Source organism: Microcaecilia unicolor, chromosome 13 (genome assembly GCF_901765095.1).
Source record: "Microcaecilia unicolor chromosome 13, aMicUni1.1, whole genome shotgun sequence".
NCBI lineage: Eukaryota > Metazoa > Chordata > Amphibia > Gymnophiona > Siphonopidae > Microcaecilia > Microcaecilia unicolor.
This window is the reverse complement of record NC_044043.1, coordinates 97,614,362-97,641,884: the sequence shown is the minus strand read 5'-3', so window position 1 is coordinate 97,641,884 and position 27,523 is coordinate 97,614,362. Positions and strand designations below refer to the sequence as shown.

The following is a 27,523-nucleotide window of genomic DNA, read 5'->3' as shown; positions in this document are numbered from 1 at the left end:
CTCACTCCGGGCCAGATGCACTAAACCTAACGAGCCATTAACGAGCCAGTAGATTACCCTGGCATGCACTAAAGGCTTCTCCGAGCCATTTTCCGATGACGGTAGCAGCTAACGAAAACGGAATGCAGATGAGCAAATTGTGTAGAAATCCTATTGTAATGAGATGCACTACCGTTTTCCAATTGCCTTAACGCTGGAAAATCTAACGAGAGGTCTGTACCTCTCGTTGGGGCTGCGCGGGATTGAAAACTTCAATAAATGTAACAAAAAAAAATCGGGGGGGGGGGGGGGGGGGGGCATCCAAGTGCTCATAAGGGACATCCTTCACCCGAAACAACGCCCAAGTGCTTGTCAGGGACGTCCTTTATGGACGTTCTTCACTCAAAAAAACCCCACAACAAATCCCACCCTTAAACTTTACAGGTTATTATTAGCACTCCACTTCAAAAAAGACGTCCTTTTTGGACGCCCTTCCCCCACAATAATAAACACTTCGTTTTTGGACGTCCTTCACTCAGCTAAGAGACCCCGGAAGTCTCTGAGCCAATCACAACGCGTTTGATGATGACGGCGGCAGAAAAAGACCTGCATGGTCCATTCAGTCTGCCCAACAAGATAAACTGTGCTACTTTTTGTGTATACCTTACCTTGATTTGTATTTGTCATTTTTAGGGCACAGACCGTATACGTCTGCCCAGCAATATCCTCGCCTCCCAACCACCAGCCCCGCCTCCCACCACCGGCTCTGCCACCTAATGTCAGCTAAGCTTCTGAGGATCCATTCCCTCGGAACAGGATTCCTTTATGTTTATCCCACGCATGTTTGAATTCCGTTACTGTTTTCCTCTCCACCACCTCCCGCGGGAGAGCATTCTAAGCATCCACCACTCTCTCCGTGAAAAAATACTTCCTGACATTTTTCTTGAGTCTGCCCCCCCTTCAATCTCGTATCGTGCCCTCTAGTTCTACCTCCTTCCCATCTCCGGAAAAGGTTCGTTTGCGGATTAATACTTTTCAGATATTTGAACGTCTGTATCATATCACCCATTTCTCCTTTCCTCCAGGGTATACATGTTCAGGTCAGCAAGTCTCTCCTCATACGTCTTGTAACGCAAATCCCGTACCATTCTCGTAGCTTTTCTTTGCACCGCTTCAATTCTTTTTACATCCTTAGCAAGATACAGCCTCCAGAACTCAACACAATACTCCAGGTGATGCCTCACCAACGACTTATACAGGGACACACAGCCTAGCAACCTTCTACTTACTTACCCTCTAGGTATTTTGCTTTATTGACCACTCACCTTAACAATTGTAAGATTTCAGCTTCTGCTTTATGGAAACGATCTGTGTGTTTCCTAGACTGGTTGGGTTTTTCCCTCCCCACAATGAGCACACTGCATTCACATTTGAGGCACTTGTAAGCCTAATCATGCACCAGCTTTTTCTTAGTATTTTTGTGTTATTGAAAGAATTCCCACATGTCACTTTCCCTCTTATGTCAGGCAAATAATGTACTCATTTCACTCTTGACTAGTAAACTAAAATATCACATATTAAAGCAGTGGTGTTACTATGGGTGGGCTGGGCATTCCCGCCAGCTCAGTAGGAGGGGTGGTTTGGGACACAGGAGAGAAAATTTGGTGATCACCATCTGAAGAGCCCATCATTAAAACTGGAAGCATACATCATGCACACGTCACTATACAAAATGTTTGTTCTTCTTAAGTCATTTTTGTTCAGAAAACATATTATTTGTAGTTCTTATTCTATATAGGGTATGATACATACCTGTAGCAGTTGTTCTCCGAGGACAGCAGGCTGATTGTTCTCACGACTGGGTGACGTCCGCGGCAGCCCCCACCAACCGGAAAAAAGCTTCGCGGGACGGTCGGCACGCAGGGCACGCCCACCGCGCATGCGCGGCCGTCTTCCCGCCCGTGCGCGACCGCTCCCGCCAGTTGAATAACTAGCAAAAGATGAAACACACAACTCCAAAGGGGAGGAGGGAGGGTAGGTGAGAACAATCAGCCTGCTGTCCTCGGAGAACAACTGCTACAGGTATGTATCATACCCTTTCTCCGAGGACAAGCAGGCTGCTTGTTCTCACGACTGGGGTATCCCTAGCTCTCAGGCTCACTCAAAACAATAACCCAGGTCAATTGAACCTCGCAACGGCGAGGGTACAACAGAAATTGACCTACGAAGAACAACTAACTGAGAGTGCAGCCTGACCAGAATAAATTCGGGTCCTGGAGGGTGGAGTTGGATTTACACCCCAAACAGATTCTGCAGCACCGACTGCCCGAACCGACTGTCGCGTCGGGTATCCTGCTGGAGGCAGTAATGAGATGTGAATGTGTGGACAGATGACCACGTCGCAGCCTTGCAGATCTCTTCAATAGTGGCTGACTTCAAGTGGGCCACCGACGCTGCCATGGCTCTGACACTATGAGCCGTGACATGACCCTCAAGAGTCAGCCCAGCCTGGGCGTAAGTGAAGGAAATGCAATCTGCTAGCCAATTGGAGATGGTGCGTTTCCCGACAGCGACCCCTAGCCTGTTAGGGTCGAAAGAAATAAACAATTGGGCGGACTGTCTGTTGAGCTGTGTCCGCTCCAGATAGAAGGCCAATGCTCTCTTGCAGTCCAATGTGTGCAACTGACGTTCAGCAGGGCGGGTATGCGGCCTGGGGAAGAATGTTGGCAAGACAATTGACTGGTTAAGATGGAACTCCGACACCACCTTCGGCAGGAACTTTGGGTGGGTGCGGAGCACTACTCTGTTGTGATGAAATTTGGTATATGGAGCATGAGCTACTAGGGCTTGAAGCTCACTGACTCTACGAGCTGAAGTAACTGCCACCAAGAAAATGACCTTCCAGGTCAAGTACTTCAGATGGCAGGTATTCAGTGGCTCAAAAGGAGGTTTCATCAGCTGGGTGAGGACGACGTTGAGATCCCATGACACAGTAGGAGGCTTGATAGGGGGCTTTGACAAAAGCAAGCCTCTCATGAATCGAACGACTAAAGGCTCTCCAGAGATGGCTTTACCTTCCACACGATAATGGTAAGCACTAATCGCACTAAGGTGATTCCTTACTGAGTTGGTCTTGAGGCCAGACTCTGATAAGTGCAGAAGGTATTCAAGCAGGTTCTGTGCAGGGCAAGAACGAGGTTCTAGGGCCTTGCTCTCACACCAAACGACAAACCTCCTCCACTTGAAAAAGTAACTCTTTTTAGTGGAATCCTTCCTAGAGGCAAGCAAGACCCGGGAGACTCCCTCAGACAGACCCAACGCAGCGAAGTCTACGCCCTCAACATCCAGGCCGTGAGAGCCAGGGATTGAAGGTTGGGGTGCAGCAACGCTCCGTCGTTCTGCGAAATGAGAGTCGGAAAACACTCCAATCTCCACAGTTCTTCTGAGGACAACTCCAGAAGAAGAGGGAACCAGATCTGACGGGGCCAAAAGGGCGCTATCAGAATCATGGTGCCGCGGTCTTGCTTGAGCTTCAGTAAGGTCTTCCCCACCAAAGGTATGGGAGGATAAGCATACATGAGGCCGGTCCCCCAATGAAGGAGAAAGGCATCTGACGCTAGCCTGCCGTGTGTCTGAAGTCTGGAACAGAACAGAGGCAGCTTGTGGTTGGTCTGAGAGGCGAAAAGATCCACCGAGGGGGTGCCCCACTCTCGGAAGATCTTGCGTACCACTCTGGAATGGAGTGACCACTCGTGCGGTTGCATGACTCTGCTCAGTCTGTCGGCCAGACTGTTGTTTACGCCTGCCAGGTATGTGGCTTGGAGGAGCATGCCGAACCGGCACGCCCAACGCCACATCCCGACGGCTTCCTGACACAGGGGGCGAGATCCGGTGCCCCCCTGCTTGTTGACGTAATACATTGCAACCTGATTGTCTGTCCGAATTTGGATAATTTGGTAGGACAGCCGATCTCTGAAAGCCTTCAGTGCGTTCCAGATCGCTCGGAGCTCCAGGAGGTTGATCTGTAGATCCTTTTCCTGGAGGGACCACAGACCCTGGGTGTGAAGCCCATCGACGTGAGCTCCCCACCCCAGGCGAGATGCATCCGTCGTCAGCACTTTCGAAGGCTGCGGAATTTGGAATGGACGTCCCAGGGTCAAATTGGTCCGGATGGTCCACCAGAGCAGTGAAGTGCGGCAACTGGTGGAGAGGCGGATGACATCTTCTAGATTCCCGGTGGCTTGGAACCACTGGGAAGCTAGGGTCCATTGAGCAGATCTCATGTGAAGACGAGCCATGGGAGTCACATGAACTGTGGAGGCCATATGACCCAGAAGTCTCAACATCTGCCGAGCTGTGACCTGCTGAGATGCTCTGGTCTGCGAAGCCAGGGCCAGGAGATTGGTGGCCCGCGCTTCGGGAAGGTAGGCCTGAGCCGTCTGGGTATTCAGCAGCGCTCCTATGAATTCCAGAGACTGGGATGGCTGGAGATGGGACTTTGGGTAATTTATCACAAACCCCAGCAGCTCCAGAAGTTGAATAGTGCACTGCATGGACCGGAGGGCTCCTGCCTCCGAGGTGTTCTTGACCAGCCAATCGTCGAGATATGGGAACACGTGCACTCCCAGCCTGCGTAGGTACGCCGCCACCACCACGAGGCACTTTGTAAACACTCGTGGGGCGGAGGCGAGCCCAAAGGGCAGCACACAATACTGAAAGTGCCGTGCGCCCAGGCGGAATCTGAGATACTGTCTGTGAGCTGGCAGTATCGGGATGTGAGTATATGCGTCCTTTAAATCCAGGGAACATAGCCAATCGTTTTTCTGAATCATTGGCAGAAGGGTGCCCAAGGAAAGCATCCTGAACTTTTCTTTGACCAGGAATTTGTTCAGGCCTCTCAGGTCTAGGATGGGACGCATCCCCCCTGTTTTCTTTTCCACAAGGAAGTACCTGGAATAGAATCCCTGCCCTTCCTGCCCGGGTGGTACGGGCTCGACCGCATTGGCGCTGAGAAGGGCGGAGAGTTCCTCTGCAAGTACCTGCTTGTGATGGGAGCTGAAGGATTGAGCTCCCGGAGGACAATTTGGAGGCAGGGAGGCCAAATTCAGGGCGTATCCGCACCGCACTATTTGGAGAACCCACTGGTCGGAGGTTATGAGAGGCCACCTTTGGTGAAAAAATTTTAACCTCCCCCCGACCGGCAGATCGTCCGGTACAGACACTTTGAGGGCGGCTATGTTCCCGTGGATCCAGTCAAAAGCCCGTCCCTGGCTTTTGCTGTGGAGGCGCAGGGGGCTGCTTAGGCGCACGCTGTTGACGGGAACGAGCGCGCTGGGGCTGTCCCTGTGCCTGACGAGGCCTTCGGGCCGGCTGGTTGTACCTACGCTTTGCAAAAGAATAGGGTGCAGCCTGCCGGGCCCGGGAAAAACGTCCACCTGCTGAGGTGGATGCTGAAGGCGCCCGGTGGGAGAGCTTGTCGAGAGCGGTTTCCCGCTGATGCAGTTGGTCCACCATCTGCTCGACCTTCTCGCCAAAAATGTTATCCCCCCGGCAAGGGACGTCAGCCAGTCTCTGCTGGGTGCGGTTGTCCAGGTCAGAGGCACGCAGCCATGAGAGCCTGCGCATCACTATACCTTGGGCCGCAGCACGAGATGCCACGTCACAGGTGTCAAAAATACCCCTGGACAGGAACTTTCTGCACGCCTTCAGCTGCCTGACCACCTCCTGATAAGGCCTGGACTGCTCCGGCGGGAGCTTCTCGACCAGGTCCGCCAGTTGTTGCACATAGGTCCGCATGTGAATGCTCATATAGAGCAGGTATGACTGGATGCGGGTCACGAGCATGGAGGATTGGTAGGCCTTCCTCCCAAACGAGTCCAGAGTGCGAGACTCCCGCCCCGGGGGCGCCGAGGCGGTATCCCTCGAACTCCGTGCCCTCTTGAGAGCAGAATCCACGACCGCTGAGTCATGGGGCAATTGGGGCCGCATGAGCTCTGGGTCAGAGTGGATCCTGTACTGGGACTCTGCTTTCTTGGGAATGGTGGGGTTAGTTAATGGTCGCACCCAGTTCCGGAGCAGCGTCTCCTTCAGGACATTGTGCAGCGGCACCGTGGAGGACTCTCTAGGTGGTGATGGATAGTCGAGGACCTCGAGCATCTCGGCCCTCGGCTCTTCCACAGAGACCACGGGGAAGGGAATGCTGATAGACATATCCCGCACAAAGGAGGCAAAGGAGAGACTCTCAGGAGGTGAGAGCTTCCTCTCCGGTGAAGGCGTGGGGTCCGAGGGAAGGCCCGTAGACTCCTCAGAGGAGAAATATCTAGGATCCTCCTCTTCCCCCCACGAGTCCTCATCCTCGGTATCGGACATTAGCTCATGTAGCTGAGTCCTGTACCGGGCCCGGCTCGACGTCGAGGCACCGAGGTCTCGGTGTCGTCGAGCGGTGGACTCCCGCGCCAGCGGGGACGGAGCTCCCTCCATCGACGTCGACGGGGACTCCACCTGCGTGGCAGTCGAGACCGGCACCGCAAGCGGCGGCGGTGTCGACAGCCCCGGCGCCGGGCTAGAGCTCGCCGGCGCCACAGTCATCGGCGCCGAGGGCGCAAGCACCCCCGGCGCCGGCACAGCCTGGCGCATCAGCCCTTCCAGGATCCCCGGAAAAATGGCTCTGAGGCACTCGTCCAGGCCCGCTGCCGGGAAAGGCGGTGGGGCCGGTAAGGGTGTCGGTGCCGGAAGCTGCTGGGAGCCAGGAGACGGCACCGAGGTGCCGGAACCCCGACGCGTCGGTACCTCCACAACCGACGGGGACCTCTCCTCTCGACGATGACGCTTCGGCGTCGGCTCCTCTTCAGGATGCACCGAGGGCGCCCGGTGACGACGCTTCTTGTCCTTTTTTCGATGCACGTCACCGGCGCCGGAGGGCATGGAGGAGGAGGAGGTCGATCCCCCTCGGTCTCGAGGTACCGGGTCAGACAGGGTTCGGTCCCGTGGCTCACGAGCTGAGGGAGTGACCGGGGCCGACTGCCCGCGCGGCCTCTCAACCCCACTCTCACCGGCGGGCCGACGGGACCTGTTCTCCTGGGGTCGCTGTCATCGGTGCCGATGTCTCGGGCATCGATACCGGTACCGAAGAACCGGCCTTCGATACCGATGCCGTCGAGGTCGACGTCGAGGGGCCGGCGCAAGTTCCAAAAAGACGGTCCCGCAGAACTTGCCTCGCAACCTGAGTCCGTTTCCGGAGACCGAGACACAAAGCACACGACTTGAGATTGTGCTCCGGCCCGAGGCACTGGAGGCACCAAGCGTGGGTGTCGGTCTGCGAGATCGGCCGGCCGCAGCGACCACACTTTTTAAATCCACTCGGGACCTTCGAGGACATCGACGGAAAAATCGCGTCGGCGAAGTCAAAGTCGTCAATGGTGGCTAAAATCACACCACGAAAAAATAAACGACCGAGCGACCACTAGGCCGCAACGTGGCGTCCCCGCTAGAAGCGAGGGAAAAGGGGAGCGCGTGCTCCACACGCGCAGATTTGTTTTTTTTTTTTTTTTACAAACAAGAAAAGGGAAAACCGAGCGGTAATCCGAAGCAAAGCAACGATCCGCGTAAACGCGGTCGAAAAATCCGGCGGCTGAAAACAGAGAGAGTGGCAAAAGCACAACTCTCTCCAGTCGCGGAAAAAAAGGAACTGGCGGGAGCGGTCGCGCACGGGCGGGAAGACGGCCGCGCATGCGCGGTGGGCGTGCCCTGCGTGCCGACCGTCCCGCGAAGCTTTTTTCCGGTTGGTGGGGGCTGCCGCGGACGTCACCCAGTCGTGAGAACAAGCAGCCTGCTTGTCCTCGGAGAAGAGACAGTACAATTTCTACTCCAATTTAGTTTTTGTTTTGAAAATTATATTTTTACTTCTAGGTCTTGTGAACAAATGGTTAAAAATGTTTGTTCTTCTTATTCTCATTAATGAAAATATCCCTGCCTCACAGATCCCATCATTCAGAGGATATTCCTCTGCTGACATACTCCAGTCACAGACCTGTTTGCCAGTCGACAGAATGAGAAATTACCATTTTTTTTTTTTGCTAGACATCTTCACCATTCCTTGGAGTCTGAGCCTTCTCTATGTATTTCTACCAATTTTACTTCTCTTCAGATCTTCCAGGACCAAGTTCAAGTCATTTCAGTGGCACACTTTTGACCTCATCAACCATGATTCCAATGGTTATTCACCAGCTAAAGAGTCTGAAGAACCATCAGTCTTCTGACTCATCAGAATGGCTACTTTTTAATACACCAATAAGGACTTGTCCTTGACAACATAGATACTGACATTAAGCTAATCTCTCACCTACTCGTATGTCTCCAGGCATTTAAACTAGGGGTTGGGGGTGACAAAAGAAACCAGGGTATTGCAGAAAGTCACTCACAGCAAAAGCAATGGCAGTGGAAAAGAAAGTTAACATGATGAAGCTTCTAAGCAACTCATCCATGGGCAACAAATGGAAATCAATGAGCACAAATAATCACAGTTTAAGTGTTCAGGATTTGCAAGCCCCGTTTGAGGCCGAATTAGATATTGTTGCTATCCCGGAGACATGGTTCAGGGATTCCCGTGAATGGGATACACCTATATAGCACTATAATCTGTTTTGGAAGGACTGGGTGGTCCGTAGGGATGGATGAATGGCATCATTATGTGAAAAACAATATTAAAGCTGCCGAGATGCAGGGAACCTGGGAAAAAGAGAAAGCAACACTGGTTATCCTGGAAACAGAAGTTGGAACTTACATCTACACGGGTGTTGAATACAGACCTCCGGAACAAAAGGAGAAGCTGGGCAAAGATCTAACTAAAGATATCTGTAAGTTGGGAATGAAAGGGAAGGTGCAGTTGATGTGAAATTTCAACTTGCCTGATGTGGATTAGAAAGTCAATTGCGGAATCAGAAAAAAGCAGAGAAATTTTCGATGCTTGCAAAAGTTCTCTGCTCAGACCAATAGTAATGGAACCCATGAGGAAAAGGGTGACCATAAATCTAATGCTCAGAAATGGAGAAAGTGTTTCTAACATCCAGGTGGGTACCTACTTAGGCAACAGTGATCATCACATGATATGGTTTGATATAAGAACTAAAGTGGAGTGCAAACACACAAACCTCAAAGTACTGGATTTAAAACATATTAACTTTAGAAGAATGGGGGAGTACCTGAAGAGCTATCAGGATAGGGAAAGGTAAAATAGTGGAGAGATTAAATTAATAATTTGCTTCATCGAGGAAGATGTGGAAGAGATACTGGTGCCAGAAATAATATTCAGTGCTGATGAGTCATAGAAACTGAATCAAATCTCTGTAAACCTGGAAGATGTAATGGGGCAAATCGCCTGGACCGGAAGGTATTGACAGAATTGAAAAAATGAACTTGAAGAACTATTGTTAGCAATATGTAATTTATCTTTAAAATCAAGCAAGGTACCAGAAGACTGGAGGGTGGCCAATGTAATGCCGATTTTTAAAAAGGTTTCCGGAGGTGATCCTGGAAATTACAGACCTGTGAGCCTGACGTTGGTGCCAAGCAAAATGGTAGAGACTATTATAAAGAACAAAATTACACAGCGGAGTGGCCTAGTGGTTAGGGTGGTGGACTTTGGTCCTGGGGAACTGAGTTCGATTCCCACTTCAGGCACAGGCAGCGCCTTGTGACTCTAGGCAAGTCACTTAACCCTCCATTGCCCCATATAAGCCGCATTGAGCCTGCCATGAGTGGAAAAGCGCAGGGTACAAATGTAACAAAAAATATACATAAGCATGGATTAATGAGAAAAAATCAACATGGATTTAGTGAAGGGAAATCTTGCCTCATCAATCTACTACATTTCTTTGAAAAGGTGAACAAGCACGTGGAAAAGATGAGCCGGTTGATATTGTGTATCTGGACTTTCAAACTTTCAAAAGGTGTTTGAAAACGTAACTCATGAAAGACTCCAGAGGAAACTGGAGAGTCATGGGATGGGAGGTACTGTTCTATTGTGGATTAAAAACTGGTTAAAAGAAAGAAAACAGAGAGTAGGGTTAAATGGTCAGTATTTTCAATGGAGTAGGGTAGATAGTGAGGTTCCCCAGAGGTCTGTAATGGGACTGCTGCTTTTCTAACGAACTGAACAGCACTGCCTGAAACTGAGCATGCTGACCTAGGATGTCAAATCTTAAGAACCTCTGGTGGAGAGGCCAGATTCAAATATGCTTCCTTGAAGACCAATGAGGTTTAAAATTTGCCTACCCAAACCAAAGGCCATCACAAAGGCAACCTCCCAGTTTCTTGAGATCTAGAACCAGACAGGAGCAGCCATCCATTTTGGGAATCGTGAAGTAAATTGAATATCTTCTCAGGATTGTTTAGCTACTGGAATGGGAACAAACGCTCCCAGCTCTCTCAGAGAGGTCAACAAGGACTGCATGCTGCTTGCTTGGCTGGATGACAAGAGGATTCTAAAAGGAAATCTGAGATAAGGTGATAGAACTCCAATTTGCAATCTTCTTTGATGTCAGACCCATTTGTTGGAGGCTATATGGGCGCATTCCTAGAGAAAACTGGAAAAATGACCTCGTACTCAACACTCTTGAGGAATGGACCTAAACTCAGAATAAGCTGGCACGCACACAGTTTGCTGAACGCGAAGGCTGGGTACCAGATTTCCTATCAGAGTAAAAGGTGAGTGGTCTAGACTGAAATCAAAAACACTGACCTAAGTTAGACTACCCCGGCCTGTAACACTTTACATCCTTGTACTTAGATCTGGAAGGAGACCAAAAGGAGAACTCAGGCATATCCTCCAGGAACGTTTGTGGCTTGGACCCTCCCAAATCTTTCACTACTATGATCCTCTCCAAAGAGCAATTTGATACTAAATGGGTAGCTTGACCAGACAAGAAGCCAAATTAAGACCAATTTCATAACCACAGCAGCCAGTGGGCTGTGACAGACAGGACCATGCAATGAGCTAAGGTCCACAATAAATCATAAAAGGCATCCGCCATATATGCTAAACTTGTCTCCAACCATTCTTGGTCCTTCAAATCTTGATCAAGAGTGAAACTGCTCCGATACTATAAAAGGCAAGCTTTGGTGACACAAGAATTAGAAATAGAAGACTGAAAACGCAGAGAAGCAATTTCAAGTGACTTTTTGAGAGTCTCTTCTAGCTTATGGACCTTAAGATCCTTAAGGGCATTATCACCCCGAATAGATATAATGGTTTTCTATTCCACTGCAGCAAACACTACTACTACTAATCATTTCTATAGCGCTACTAGACGTACGCAGCGCTGCACACTTGAACATGAAAGAGAGAGTCCCTGCTCAAAAGAGCTGACAATCTAATCAGGACAAACAGGACAAATAAGGGATAAGGGAATTACTTAAGGTGGGACTGATATAACAGACATGGATACTGAACAAGTGAATAAGGGTTCGGAATTAAAAGCAGCTTCAAAAAGGTGGGCTTTTAACCTAGATTTGAAGACAGCCAGAGATGGAGCTTGATGTGCTGACTCAAGAAGTTTATTCTAGGTGTAAGGTGCAGCAAGATAAAAGGAACAGAGGCTGGATTTGGCAGAGGAGGAGAAGGGTACAGATAACAGATTTACCCAAAGAACAGAGTTCCCGGGGAGGACTGTAGGGAGAGGTGAGAGGTACTGAGGAGCTGCAGAGTGAATGCACTTGTAAGCCAGTAAGAGGAGTTTGAACTGTATGCGGAAACGGATAGGGAGACAATGAAGTGACTTGATAAGAGGGCTAATATGAGTATAGCGACATTGGCGGAATATAAGCCATGCAGCAGAATTTTGAACAGGTTGAAGGGGACAGAGACGGCTTAGTGGGAGACCTGTGAGAAACAAGTAGCAGTAGTCTAAGCGAGAGGTGATAAGAGTGTGGATAAGGGTTTTGGTAGTATGCTCAGAAAGGAAGGGATGAATTTTGGTGATATTATACAGAAAGAAACGACACATTTTAGCAGTATGTTGGATATGTGCAGAGAAAAAGAGGAGTCAAAGATGACCTCAAGGTTATGAGTTGATGAGAGTGTTATCCACAGAGATAGAGAATGGGGGAAGAGGAGAGGTGGATCTAGGGTGGAAAGATAAGAAGCTCACTCATGGTCATGTTTAGTTTCAGATGGCGGTGAGACATTCAGGCAGCAATGTCAGACAGGCAGGCTGATACTTGGTCCTCGATTCCTGTTGAAAATTCTGGTGTGGAGAGGTAGATCTGAGAGTCATCAGTATAAAACCCTAAATTGCTGAAATTTTTCCTTTTTCTCATGAAGTAACTGATAGAGACGTGACATTGCTCTACCCACTTTGACACTCGCATCAGGTGTCTCCTATTCTGCTGAAATCAAAACCCGAATAGATGGATGCATAAGGAAAACCTTAGAACAGTGTTTCCCCAAGTCCAGGCCTGGAGTACTTCCCTTGCCAGACAAGTTTTCAGGATATTTTAACCTCCCCCCGACCGGCAGATTGTCCTGCACAGACACTTTGATTTCGGCTATGCTCTCCTGGAGCCAGTCAAAAGCCCATCCCCCTTGCTTTTGCTGTAGTGGACAGGATGCTGGGCTCGATGGACCCTTGGTCTTTTCCCAGTGTGGCATTACTTATGTACTTATATATGTACTTATCATCAACCAGGAAACTGTAGAATACAGAATGAGAGTTCATGCTTTTGGTAGAAGGACACCTACAGGCTTAGAAGGACAGTCCAAGGATGCCAGATGCTTCATTGAAAGAGACTTATGTTGATGATGGTTTGAAGTCCTTAACTACTGTAGGAAAAAATATTGGACTTCCAAAAAAAAACAAAAACAGAACACAAGAAATGCTGGCAGAGACCAATCTAAGACTTCATGAAATCGCCTCTAATGCACAGCTTTCTTAATTCAACCCCCAAATGTGAAAAGGTTTGCATGGCCCTATCAATTTTTCTCCTTTGTACCTGGCTAGTCTTTATTCACAGTTCACCCTACCTAATTACCCACTGTTTCTTTCCAAGACAGCACACCAGTAAAAGAAAGAAGATATTAGTTGCCAACCTACCAATCTAATTTGCTGATAAACTCCAAAACTAAAATTAGAAGTTACAGTACTCATTAGTATAGCTGCTCATAAGTTATTTTAAAACTTGGCCATTTCCTCTGTTTTGTATCTCAATTTTCTTTGTTTGTTGGATTCTGCCTTTCAGGTGCCATGCTTGGAAAAAACAGGACTTACAGGCCTCAATGAAGCATATTCAAAGGAGCTTACACGTATTACGAAGAGACTGTTACCTTACTTCCCAGCCAAAGCCTGGATGCACTACTTACATCGTGTGCTGAGACCCAACCAACCCCAAAGAAAAGATAATTCCTTATTTTATCTTAATCTAAGTAGTAGTCTGTAAAGAGATGTACATTATGCACATGCATATTTAAATTCTCAAGTGTGCACATTTATATACAGTGCTAGAAGATGCCAAAGATTCAGAACACTGGGATACTAACCATGTGGACAAAGAATGTCTTCATTAAAGCTTAACTCCTCATTCTCATCCTTCCTGTCCTCATGGGATTCCTCTGGTAAGAATAAAAAAAACAAACATGGTTAAGACATTTGTCACCGATCCACAGAAACATCAGTATTCTCACATGTAATACTAATAATACTCTTGAATTAGTCCAAAAAATATCTATAAGCCATACTATTAGCTACATTTTATAAGAGTAGTTACTGGAAGTCAGCTTAAAAATGAAGCACAACAGTTTCATGTTTGATAAGCAAAATGCCCGTCAAAGTATATAATGCAATTGCAAATGGATAAACAGAAGACTACCACTTTGCTTGAACAGCATGTTAATTACATTTCAAAACATATTCAGAGGCATGAAAAAAATTGAACAAATTCTGAGTTGTGTAAAGCAAACCCCTTTCTCTGTGCCTGAAGAAAGGACAACTTAGATTAATCTCATGTTTCACATGCTTTATTATATTTTATCATCAGACCCAACTCCCATTAGTATAAGAGGAGCTTGCTGAGCCATAGAAAAAGGTAGAAGGAAGCTTGGGAGAAGCTGGTGAAAAAGGAGAAAGTGCAAGGGAGAGGGAAAAGATGTAAAACAAGATGTTATGATGCTTATCCAAATAAGAACTGGATTTTCCCAAATCCAACTTCATAATGGCTATGGACTTTTCTTTTAGGAAATTACCTAGCCATTTTTTAATCTTGCTAAGCTAACTGCTTTTACCACATTCTCTGGCAACAAATTCCAGAGTTGAATTACACTCTGGGTGAAGAAATATCTTCTGTGATGACTCCAGTCCTTGTATTTTTGGAAAGAGTAAACAAGCAATTCACATCTACCCATTCCACTCCACTCAGTATTTTATAGACCTCTATCATATCTCCCTTCAGCCACCTTTTCTCCAAGCTGAAGAGCCCTAGACTCATTAGCCTTTCCTCATAGGGAAGTCATCCCATCCACTTTATCATTTTGTTGCCCTTCTCTGTACGTTTTCTAAATCTGTTATATCTTTTTTGAGATGTGGTGACCAGAACTGCACACTATATATTCGAGGTGTGGTAGCACCATAGAGCAATTTCCTCAGGAGTCGTTCAAGAGGTACTTTGTCAAATGCTTTTTTAAAATCCAGATAAATAATATCAACTCTGAACAAATCTGAGCTCATAAGGGGATGGAGAGGATGAACAATTTAGTCTAGTCATGATTACCGAAACTTGGTTACGTTCTAATAATGATCCCATCATTAAAGACATATGTCCACCAGGTTATAAGATTATCAATCTCTGTAGAACCAATAAGAGAGGTGGCAGCCTATCAATACAAATCCTTCTTCAACATAGAGTTACTCTCTAGTAACACTGCCTCAAACCTCAAAATACTTGCTTGCTATGTTAGACACTACTTTATCAGAACTTTGTATCTGCTTATTTTATCGTCCACCTTGAAATTGGCATCTGGCAGAGGATTACCTCTTGGATTTTATTTCAAGTACCTGTGTCAGCCACCTTAATATCTTTCTATTAGGAAATATTAACCTGTACTTAGAAAACCTAGCAAACCCCAAAACAAAGGACTTTTTGAATTTCTTATCCTGTTGGAATTTCTTACACCCACACACCCATCTCTCATTTGAAAGGTCACCTTCTTGATCTTTATGCTTATAGATTTACCAACTCATTAGCCTTATCCATATCCGATACTTCATGGGAACCAAACCTATGGTCAGATCATTACAATTTAGTATTCACATCAAATTGGCTAGAATCATTGAAAGACACTCACCCACAAATCCACCCTCCCTCTTTTAAGCCTAGAGGAAGGATTGAAATTGATGACTTCTGGTCGAACATACAAGATGCTGAACTCATGTCCATGTCTAATTCATTAACATTCATAAAAGATTGGGATGTATTAAGCAAATCAATACTAAACTCCATGGCACCAGTAAAAATTAAAATTAAATAAAAAAAGAGCTAATCCATCTGGTTCAATAAAGTCATCCTATGCATCAAACAAAAACGTAGGCAGCTTGAAAGAAAATGGCAAAACTCCAAAACTGAAGAAAATAAGTTACATTGGAAATCAGCTCTAACACGCTATAAATATTAAATTTTAAAAAAGGCTAATATAAACTACTATGGAAATCTAATGTCAACTGATCCTTTCAATACCAAACGTATTTTCCATGCAGTCAACACCTTCTTAGATACCCAGGTTAATATTACCTCCAACGAATCTGCTCCATCTGCTACCCAATTAGCTACATATTTTGAGCAGAAAATCATAAAAATTAGAGATGTTATGATGTTTAAAGGAGACCCTATGATATTCATGACCAAACTGACACATAACTTCGCTGGTATCAAAATTGATAGATATTGGTTATCATTCTCTCCCCCTTCATTCTCCATGGTGAAATCTTTTCTATTCAAATATTTATCTTGTGTGTACTAATTCCTGCCCTAGTTTTCTATTAAAAGCTGCACCTGACCTGTTTATAGAATCCCTAAGATCACATATCTCTCTTTTGCTATCTTTAAGTCATTTCCCTGCAGAAAAGGGGTCTATTAATATTAACCCCCATCCGTAAATATCCCCTGGCAAAAATAAACAATGTAACAAATTACAGGCCAGAGGCCTCTAACCCTTTACTAATAGTAAAGGTGATTGAGGGCATAGTCGCTCATCAACTTACAGACTACCTGTTCTCCTTTTCCCTTCTTCACCATACACAATCTGGCTTCAGACCCAATTTCAGCACAGAAATAGTCCTAACCACATTAATTGCTAACTTCAGGAAAGAAATTAGTCTAGACAGGAAAATCATCCTCATGCAATTTGATATGTCAAGTGCATTCGATATGGCAGACCATAATTTGCTACTTGCACTAATGGACAACTTAGGTATAAGGAGGGTCTGTCCTAAATTGGTTGAGGATTTTTAAAATCTAGATTCTATCAAGTCAAATCTCCAAATTCCATCTCCCCACCCACAATGGGCTCCAGACAGCGAGTCCCACAGGGATCCCCCTCTTTCACCCATTTTATTCAATATTATGATGTACCCCTTAGGAAAGGTGCTCAATGCCCATGGATAGAATAATTTTATTTATGCGGATGACGTAACAATCTACATCCCTTTCAAAGATTCTACTGAAGAAGTAGTGCTATCTATCATCAAATCTGGTCTAAGCCTGAAGAAGAATTGGGCCTTCACCTTTAAACTAAAATTGAATAGAGAGAAAACAACATTTCTCTTATTATCTAACCCTTACTGTGTCAAACTATCACAACTTCACAACTGATAATGTAACTTATCCATTGGAGTCCCAGCTAAAGATACTTGGTATAATAATTAATTCCTACATTCCTAAGTCCAAGCAGTCATCACAAAAGCCTTTAAAGCAATGTACAAAAAAAAAAAAGGATCAGGCATCTCTTCCCTAATGATATGTTTAGAACCTTAGTACAAATATTAGTATTATCACACTTCGGTTTCTGCAATGCCATTTATACTGGCTGTAAGGAAACTTCCTTGAAAAAACTGCAGACAGCTCAAAATATAGCAGCCAGATTAATCCAGAAGGCTACGAGATTTGAAAGTGCAGCCCCTTTGCTTATAAAGTTACACTGGTTCCCAATCAATGCCAGAATAACATTCAAATTATGTACATTTGTTTTCAAAATTCTATATGGCTTAACCCCCGATTATATGCAACCTTTAATTCATCTTCCCCTTCGCAAAGCTCTCCCTGGTTCAAGAGATTATATAACCCTCCACTATCTCCATCGCAATAATTGATCTACAAGTCAATCTACATGTCAGGATTCTCTTACCTGTGTACCAAATGGTGAAACTCCCTCCCGAAATCCATCAGATGGGAACCTAACTATCTGATATTCTAGAAATCCCTTAAAGCCTGTTTAAGCAACTTCTCAAGGATGATCATAATTAATTTAAATCCCTAATTGTACAATTATTCAATTTCTCAGTTCCATTGACTAAAGTGAAGTGATAGCCATGTTAGTCCACTTTTAAAGGTAATAAATAGAAATAAAACAAAAACATTGAAAAGAAAATAAGATGTTACTTTTTTATTGGACTAAATGCATTTTTCGATTAGCTTTCAAAGGTAACCCTTCTTCTACAATTGTTATTACACATGGATGATTATAAATTGTTACCTTTTTGCGTCTAGCATTCGTTTCCATGTTACATATTGTCATTACTCAATCCTCATTTATTTTATTACTACTTAATGTATATTATCCCGCATCACCTATTGTACTGTTAATCACAGTAAGTTGTTAGTCACACTGAACCTGATCTATTGGGATAATGTTGGATATAAATGCAATAAATAACTAAATAAATTGGCTCACCTTTATGTTTATTTGCCCCTTCAAAGAAATGCAGCAGATTTGAGAGGCAAGATTTCTCTTGGCATCGACTCATTAATTCATGAGTATGTATATGCTCAGTAACTTTGTTCTTTATAATAGTGTAATAGTGTCTACCATTTTGCCTGGCACCACTTTTTCTGGTTGCAACTCCATGATAGCAGTCAAATAAGAGATACAGAATAATGATGCATCTATGGAGAGCTCACCTAGGTCATGACCCTACACCCAGGTTTTGTGACCCCCAGTTGGAGTTCCAACCCCCAGTTTTGGAAGCTTGAATCTATAGTAATGTGTAAAGCACCCAGAATAGCACTGACGATTTTGTATTAGGTTCAAACCACTACAAAAGCAAGTTAGACTTTTGAAGGATAATTAACAAGTTAAAAAACAAAACACATTCTACAGTTACTGATAGGGTTTCTTTTCTTTGAACTGGGGGTAGAGAAGGGAGGGGGAGAATTTAAATAAAGGAGAGTTTGCTTCAGCTTGCTTTATCAGAAAACAATATAGTTTAATAAGAATACCTTTGTTTAGTACATCACCATTCATTTTTCCATTGCTGTGGTCTACCCCATTTTCTTGTTCATCTAACTGCTCCAAAGCCAACTGACGCCAGCTCCGCAATGATGCTTTTCCAACCCAATATCCTTCACTGCAAGAGAGGAAAAAAAAACCCAAAACATTTTACATGACATATTTGCTACATTAATCTTGTAATGTTAGTTAGTCATCTCATAAGAAAAGCCATGCTCAGTTGCCAAAGTCCATTGAACCCAGCACCCTGTCTCTAACAGTTGTCAGTCTGGGTCACAAGTACCTAGCCTAGCAGATCCCAAAAAGTAGATCTAATTCTCACAGTTCATTTCCAGGGATAAGAAATGGCTCACCCAGTCTACCTGGCTAATTTTTTTTTTTATAGACTGTCTCCAGGGATATGATCAAGCTTTTTTGGAAATCCTCCCATGATAGTCACCTTGACCACATCCTTCAGCAGCCAGTTCTGCAGCTTAACTATGTGTTGGCTGAAAAACATGTTTTCTATGATTTGTTCTCAATCTGTTGGTTGTATTCTTGTATTCATGGTATGTATTCTTGTTTTAGGGTTTTAAAGGTAACAGTGCTCCCTAATTAACAATTCTATCCTATTCCTGATTTTTTAAAGCTTCTATCTTATCCCTTCTCAGTCGCCTAGTCTCTCTTCATAAGGAAGGTGGTTCTACCAGCTTAATCAGTTTTGTCATCCTTCTTAATCTTTTCTAGTTCCACTATTTCCCTTTTAGATGTGTCAACCAGAGCTGCATACAATACTCAAGGACTAGTTGCACTATGGACCTATACAGAGGCATAATGATATCCTCAATTTTATTCTATAATCTTTTGAGAAAAATTCCTAACATTCTATTTGCTTTTTGGCTGCTGCAGCACCATGGCCTCAAAAGTTTGGCATTATCCATAGTGACTCCCAGATCTGTTTTGGGGAATGACTCCTAATTCAGAGCACAGTATATTGTGCCTTAGTTGGGATTATTTTCCTAACAAGCATTCTTTTAAAAAAAATTAAAACAAATGTTCAAATAAAAGTGACCAAAATAATGAAGGGGATGAAACTCCTCTCAAATGAGGAAAGGCTAAAGGAGGTTAGAGCCCTTCAGCTTGGAAAAAAAACAGATGAGGAGAGATAGGATTGAAGTCTACAAAATCCTGAGTAGTACAGAACAGGTAAAAGTGAATCGATTTTTACTCTTTAATACAAAGACTAGGGCACACTCAATGACATTACATAGAAACACTTTTAAAACAAATGGGAGGAAATATTTTCTCTCAATGAATAGTTAAAACTCTAGAACTCGTTGTCAGAGGACGTGGTAACAGCGGTTAGCGTATTCGGGTTTAAAAAATGGTTTGGAAAATTCCTGGAGGAAAAGTCTACAGTATGCCATTCAAATAGACAAGGGGAAGACACTGCTTGCCCTAGGATTGGTAGCATGGAATGTTGCTATTATCTAGATTTCTGTCAGGTACTTGTGACCTGGATTGGCCACTGTAGGAAACAGGATAGTGGGCTAGATGGACCATTGGTCTGACGCAGTATAGCTATTCATATGCTCAATATTAAAACGGCAAACTGCCCTGATCTTGAGTCATTACAAAGGAGTATTTTATTAGGAAAGTACAATACATCTTAAATGCACTGTGAAGATCACGCCAATGCAGAGTACCTTGGCAATGAAAAAAAAATTATTTTAATTTGGCTATTTTCTCCAGTTATTCTAGGCTTCTATCTAAATGGGAATCACGGCTGAGAATGAGCCTTCATTCATATGTATATTCTTCCCTTATTTTATAAACCCTCTCAACTTCCTTTTTAGTCCAGTTAAAGTAGCAACAGTCCTGATCCAAAGGACATATGCATTTAGATTATTCCATTTGATTATACACTTTGTTTTTTTTTAATATGTTACTCCAAGCATGGTTTGAAAAATCAGCAACATTAATCAATGCAGACTATTGTTAAGTCGAGTTATTTTACCAAAAGTCGTACTATTTTAGCACAGGGTCCCATTTTATGCAACGAGACCCTATGCTAAAATAGCCCGACTTAACGGTAGCCCACACTGATAACATCCCCCCTAAATCGGTCCCTCCCCCTCTTCACCTCTTAAAAATTAACTCATTTATCTTGCAAAAAACAATGAATTAAAAAGCCAGGTTTCATCCACTCTCTAAAATCATAAATTCTCTTCCAAACAGATTTCTAAAGGTAAGGAATTCCATAAACAGAGAGCATAAAACGCAAAAGCCCATTGCAAAGTACAATGCAGCTACATCAAGGAGGGAAGAACCAATAAAAATATGTTAAGAGCAACAGAGCTGTCTGAAGGAGATAGGGAATCAATAGTGATGCCAAATATTGTGGCTTTTATGAACCATTTGGAAGTTCAAACATATACAATCTTAAATTTAATCTGGCTTTCTACAGGTAACCAATGTAAAAGTCTCAAAACTGAAGAGATGATCAAATCGCTTTGCCCCATTAATCTAACAGCAGTACTCTGCACTAGTTAGATTCAGTGTAACCATTCTTTTGGTAGACTTTTATATAAACTGTCGTAATAATTAAAGTGACTCGTAATCAGTGCATGGGTCACCAAAACTAAATACCCCTTTTTAAAAAAAAAAGGATTTAACCCATCTCAACAAATGAAAAGCTGCAAAGCAAGTACACACTACTGATGAAATCTGTTTCTCAATATCTGTTTTTAAGTCAAGCCAAATTTTCAGACTCCAGACAATGCAGCTCATCTTCAAAGATATGCCAAATGTCATCCACGAAGCCCGGTGCAGACACTCCCAAGTGCTCTGTCACTTTAAATCTTTGAGGCATGAGCAGGTGCCTTCCCTCCTGACACTCAAGCACCGCACCAGCAGTAACATAGTAACATAGTAGATGACGGCAGAAAAAGACCTGCACGGTCCATCCAGTCTGCCCAACAAGATAACTCATATTTGCTTTTTGTGTATACCCTACTTTGATTTGTACCTGTGCTCTTCAGGGCACAGACCGTATAAGTCTGCCCAGCACTATCTCTGCCTCCCAACCACCAGCCCCTCCTCCCTACCACCGGCTCTGGCACAGACCGTACAAGTCTGTCCAGCACTACCCCTGCCTCCCAACCACCAGTCCCGCTGCCTACCACCGGCTCTGGCACAGACCGTATAAGTCTGCCCAGCCCTATCCCCGCCTCCCAACCACCAGCCCCGCCTCCCGATCTTGACTAAGCTCCTGAGGATCCATTCCTTTGGCACAGGATTCCTTTATGCTTATCCCAACGCATGTTTGAATTCCATTACCGTTTTCATTTCCACCACCTCCCGCGGGAGGGCATTCCAAGCATCCACTACTCTCTCCGTGAAAAAATACTTCCTGACATTTTTCTTGAGTCTGCCCCCCTTCAATCTCATTTCATGTCCTCTTGTTCTACCACCTTCCCATCTCCGGAAAAGGTTCGTTTGCGGATTAATACCTTTCAAATATTTGAACGTCTGTACCATATCACCCCTGTTTCTCCTTTCCTCCAGAGTATACATGTACAGTACTAAAGCTAAGAAGACACTGCAAGTGGAGGCAGCAGAGATATAACAATATATTCCTGCTGTCCTCAAAGAACATCTACTACTGGTGAGGACAAGCAGGCATAATATTCTCACGTGTGGGACTAGCTACCAGGATCAAAAACTAAACAAATTTTTGACAACTAAGTAGATAGTGAACCTGGTATAAAAATGGGCCGGAAGGCGGAGTTGATTTAAGTAGTAAAAAAGATTCTGCAGGACTGCTTGTCCAAACCGGCTATCCCACCTAGAATGCTGTTCTAGACTGTAGTGAGCAGTGAAGGTGTGAGACCACATAGCTGCCTTGCAAACGTCTTCAATGAAGGCAGAGTGGAAATGGGCTACTGAAGCCACAATGGCGCTTACATTGTGTGCAGTGACTCGGCCATGGTCAACCAAGCCCAAGTATACATGTAAGAGATACAGACAGCCAACCAAGTAGATATAGTACATTTGGTGATGATAGATCTCTAATCTGTTAGGGTCAGAGGATACACAAAGCTGGGAAGAGTTCCTATGAGGTTTTGTTCACTCCAGACAATATGCTAGAACACGCTTTCAGTCTAAGGTATGCAGTGCTGATTCTCCAGGATGAGTGTGTGGCTTAAGGAAGAAGACAGGAAGTATAATGAACTGATTGAGGTTGGACTCCAATGCTACTTTAGAAAGGAATTTGAAGTGAGTTCAGAGGATGACTCTGTCATGGTAGAATCTGGTGTAAGGTGGGTCTGTCACTAGGGCTTAAAGTTCGCTTACTCTTCTGGCGAGTACCTTACATATGAGGAAGTTTAGAGACCAGGAATAAAATGGATCTAAAGGAGGTTTCATGAAAGCTGTGAGGATGACACTGAGATCCCAAACCACAGGGGTGGTCTGATAGGAGGGTTCTGATATCAAATAAACCTTTCATGAATCTTACAATCAAGGTATGAATATAAACTGGTTTATTATCAACCATGAAGTGAAACACACTAATGGTACTCAAGTGTACCCTGAGTTAGTTTTGAGGCCAGAATCTGAAAGATGGAAGAGGTACTCCATAAGGGTAGTTAGAAAGCTCCTAACAGAGTCGAGTGCTCTGCTTGCAAACCAGAATGAAAACCTTTTCCACTTGAAAAGGTAATATTTCTGGGTAGGTGGTTTCCTAGAGGCTAGGAGTATCCTAGAGACTCCTTCAAGAAGGTTTAAGGAACGTAAATCTATGTCATCAGGAACCAAATCATCAGGGCTTGAGTGAGGGTCTAGATAGAGGAGATAGCCCTCATTCTATGTTATTATCCATTCCTTGGATAATAACTCTAGAAGAGGGAACCATATTTGACGTGGCCAGCACAAAGCAGGCAGAATCATGGTCCCTTGGTCTACACGTAATTTGAGAAGAGTTTTCCCTATAAGAAGTAGTGGGAGAAAGGCATATAGAAGGTCTGTTCTCTAGGGGAGCAAGAAGGCATCCGGGGCTGTAGGGTTGGGAGCATATATCCTGGAACAAAAGCAGGGAAGCTTGTGGTTCTGAGGAGAAGTGAACAGGTCCATCCCTAGGATCCTCAACTGCTGTAATATTCAACAAACTACAGAGATGCTCCGGTACCGTTTGTGGGGGCTGAAGAACTCTGCTTAATTTGTCTTCTACAGCATTCTATTTGTCAGCTAGGTAAACAGCTCTTATAGAGATGTTTTGAGAAGGTGCCCAAGTCCATATCTGGATTGCTTGCCAACAGAGGTTCTTGTTTGTTCAGGTAACAACATTGTAATCTGGTTGTCCATGCGAACGAGTATTACCTGAGGATGCAGTCTTCGAAGGTTCTTTGAACATTCCAGAACACTCGCAATTCCAGGAGGTTGATATGATGTCATTCCTGCCATGGGGATCGTCAAGGTGGGCACCCCAACCTACCATTGGAGGAATCAGTGGTGAAGACTATGTGATGCGGAGGGGGCTGAAACTGAAGACCCCAGGTGAGATTCTGGGCCACTATCCACCACTGTAGAGAGTTGCATAGCTGTCGAGTGACCCGGCGGCTGACAGTAATCCAGTTGCTTGAGCCAACTGAGAGGAGAGCATCCACTGAGGAATTCAGAAGTGGAGTCAAGCCAGTGGGGTTACCCTGTAAGCCTGTACATACTGCAAATGCAGTAGCCCTGAAAGCTCCTTCTTGAGCATAGCCCGGATGTAGAGTAGGTGTCAGTACTGCAAGAAAGCAGTGTGAGTGCAGCCTGAGTTATAGCCTATATAGGCATAGGAGTTCACTAAGACCTCAAAGGCTCTGGATAAGAAATAAGCTGAAGAAAAGGAGAGCACTCACTATGGCATGGACACTTCCTGTGCATCGAGGACGTCGATGCAGAGGAGATGTTAAAGAGTGCCTGGAGGGAGAATGATGATTCTTCTTAGGTTTTTTTTATGTTGCAGGTCCCTCAATGCACAGGCACCAATGAAGACGACAGAATCCTTACACTGTCACTGTACCAGGTCTGTCACGAAATGCCTAGCACCCGCCTGGGGTTAACCCTGCAGCCACCTAGAGGGTCTGTCCTCAGCACTGCTCAGGCCTGCATCCACCTGGGCATGTGTTCTATACCAGCACCCTCCTCCCATCTACTGGGTCCCACTTGCCTCTGGTCTAGTCTTCCACTCTCAGGTTATTCCCCGGTGATTTCTAGAGCACTGGGGCCACACTCCAGGGATCCCACAGCTCCCAGAAATCACAAACAGACTCAAAAACAGAAACCAGGACTCTTAGTCAGTCAAGGACAGCAGAGTCAATAAACTAAATAAGGTTTACTGTCACAGAACTTGAACAGTGAACAGAAAAAAGGTGAAATCAAATGGCATTTGGTATGGGTTTAGAGTTGAGGTTGGGATGGGGGGGGGAGGGACAAGTTCTGATATGTCGTCTGTGCTGTGATGGCAGGACCCCAGCCAGTTGTTTTGAGTGGTCCCTCAGGGGCAGGAAAGAGCACTTTGCTGAAGAGGCTTCTTCAGGACCATGAAGGTGTTTTTGGCTTCAGCGTTTCCCATACCACAAGAAAGCCAAGGCCTAGAGAAGTAAATGGCAAAGATTACCACTTTGTGACCCGAGAGGAGATGCAGAAAGCGATAGATGCCAGGGAGTTCCTGGAGTATGCTGAGTTCTCGGAGAACATGTATGGCACGAGTAAAGCTGCTGTCCAGACAGTGCAGGCAAAGAATCAGATCTGCATACTAGATATCGACATGCAGGGAGTAAAAAACATTAAGAAAAGTGAACTGAAGCCCATTTATATTTCCATCCATCCTCCGCCTGCAGCAGTTCTTGAAAAGAGATAAGAGACAGAAAAACAGAAACTGAAGACAGTTTACAGAAGAGGTTAAATGCTGCTATCAAAGATATGGAAATTACAGCCCCTGCAGACCTCTCCAGCTCTGCTTCCTCTCAGCTGACTACTGCTGAATTCGCCGGCTTTCACTTCTTCACAGCAGCCCCTGCGGAAATCACCAGCTCTGCTTCCTCCCAGCTGATCCCTGCTGAATTCGTCGGCTTCTGCGAGCGACTCCAGTATCAACTCTTCTGCCCTGCTGCGGGCTTCATTGGCCGGTCTGATGGAGGTGCAGTGGAGGAGGTCTCTGGCTCCGAGGGCTCCGACGGTTGGGGCTGCGGAGGACGACCGTTTGGTCAGCCATCTTGATTCCTGCGCCGCTGACTCCATCGCAGAGGATGCCTACCTCCAGCTTCGTCTTGCCTCTGCATGCTGATGCTGTTTCTTCAGTGCTTCATTCGCCTTGCTGGACCTGTTCGTGTCAGACTGGATTTCCATCATCCCCCTTGGCCTACCTGGTCTTCTGCTGCCCATCTTTGTCTCCCTTACCTTTCCTTTTCCTTCTTATCCTGTTCTCCCGCTCTAACTATTGAAATGTAACTGCCACTGTATTTATTTTATTAGTTCATTGTAAGCTGCTTTGGGGCTGCAAAACTGCGGCAAAAGGCAGGGTATAAATGTCCTGAAATAAATAAATAAATAACTATATACCTGGTCTGTATCTTTCAATCAGTTATCAATAAAAGACTGTTGAAACACAGAAGGTGAAATCAGCAAGCAATAACAGGTAAATGAATATGGACCAATTATAAAACTATCTAAACATCTGTTTACTACCTGGGGAGTACCCAGCATGAAATGTAGCTGCTCACAGGTTATAAAATATAACTGCTCACAGAGCCTCAGTAAAAAAGATCTCTCTCTCTCTCTCTGCTCCCTGGCTAAGACTGGGGAAAATACAGTACCTTCAGACTAGATTTGAAATCCAGGGCCAATCAGAGCCCAGGGCATCAATTTTGAAAGTAGCTGCCCAATAGTACTGCAGATTGCCTTTCCCTAAGCTGAAACTGGAGAAGAGGAAGTCTTTTTAAGCAACAGCTTTAAAACTAAAAATAAGCGCCATCTGTTGGCCAATTAGGAGAAATATACTTCATAAAATAATTCAGTTTTCAGGCTCAGAAACCCACTGTTTCATCACAGAGTTCAACAAACGGACCCTCTCGATGTTTCGTCAGTGCACCTGATGCCAACACCGATGCAGGTTCCCCATCGCGTGCCGAATCCCTTGCCATGCTTGATGCGAATGATACTGAACCAAAAGGTTTTTCATGCTGGACTCTGCAGGCTTTAAGGTTCCTCACTTGCATTCAGATACAGAGGTAGAGGCTACAATGTATGCCCTGATGCTCTGGACACAAGCACTGAACACACCAGTTATAAGGGTCTGCGCCTGAAATGGTCTTGCTGCATCAAGTGCACTTCTTAAAGCCACTTGGCACCCTCGTAGACAAAGGAAAAACAGCTGAGGCAAGGTCAGAAGGCTCTATGGCCTGGGGAGCTTGATTAGTCATGTACCCAAAAATGGTTGATGCTTCCCAGGCAAAAAAAGGGCTCAGAGGCCGAAAATTGAAAAATAATTTTTAAAAAATGAATTAACTGAACAAATTAATATAGAAAAGAAAGAAATATCCCAAAAAAGGGAAGGCACCAAAAAGGCAAAGTCTAACGCGCTGAGGACAGATTTAAAAAAACATAACCTCTCTGCTCCGTACAAAAGGATAGACTGCTGGTCCCGTGCGCAAGAAGTGGGCACATTGCCTCAAAGATTTAAAGTGACAGTGAATTTGGAAGTGACTGCACTGGGCTCCATGGATGTAGTCACCCACATGTGAGATCATGATGCCTGCTTGTCCTCGGAGAACCAGATACTTCTCTGGATCGGCTAAATCATACACATTATGATTTATCTGGGTTTATTTTAAGCATATATAAATTAAACCACAGCATTAAAGTTATTACATAGAATACTCCTATACTAGGAGCAGACTTCCCTGCCAACATTAATTTTGAGATTGCTTCATATTTTTCAAATATTTTAAGTAAAGAGGTTTTTTATTTTATATTTTATATATTTTATAATCTACTCGGAACAAAATCTGATTCAGTTTGAGGCCTTGTTCC

General features: G+C 44.8%; 1 protein-coding gene and 1 pseudogene across 2 annotated transcripts in view; one reads left to right on the top strand and one right to left on the bottom strand.

Annotated features, from left to right (window-relative positions):
- USP48 (ubiquitin specific peptidase 48) overlaps positions 1-27,523 on the bottom strand; it is a 170,461-nt gene that overhangs the window by 56,773 nt on the left and 86,165 nt on the right. For both annotated transcript variants that reach the window (XM_030222113.1, XM_030222115.1), the window contains exons 14-15: positions 18,457-18,584; positions 13,511-13,582 (exon numbers count right to left, since the gene is read on the bottom strand). In XM_030222113.1, coding sequence (XP_030077973.1) covers positions 13,511-13,582; positions 18,457-18,584 — 200 coding nt within the window. The remainder of the gene's footprint in view (positions 1-13,510; positions 13,583-18,456; positions 18,585-27,523) is intronic.
- Positions 24,940-25,711, top strand: LOC115482520 (annotated as a pseudogene).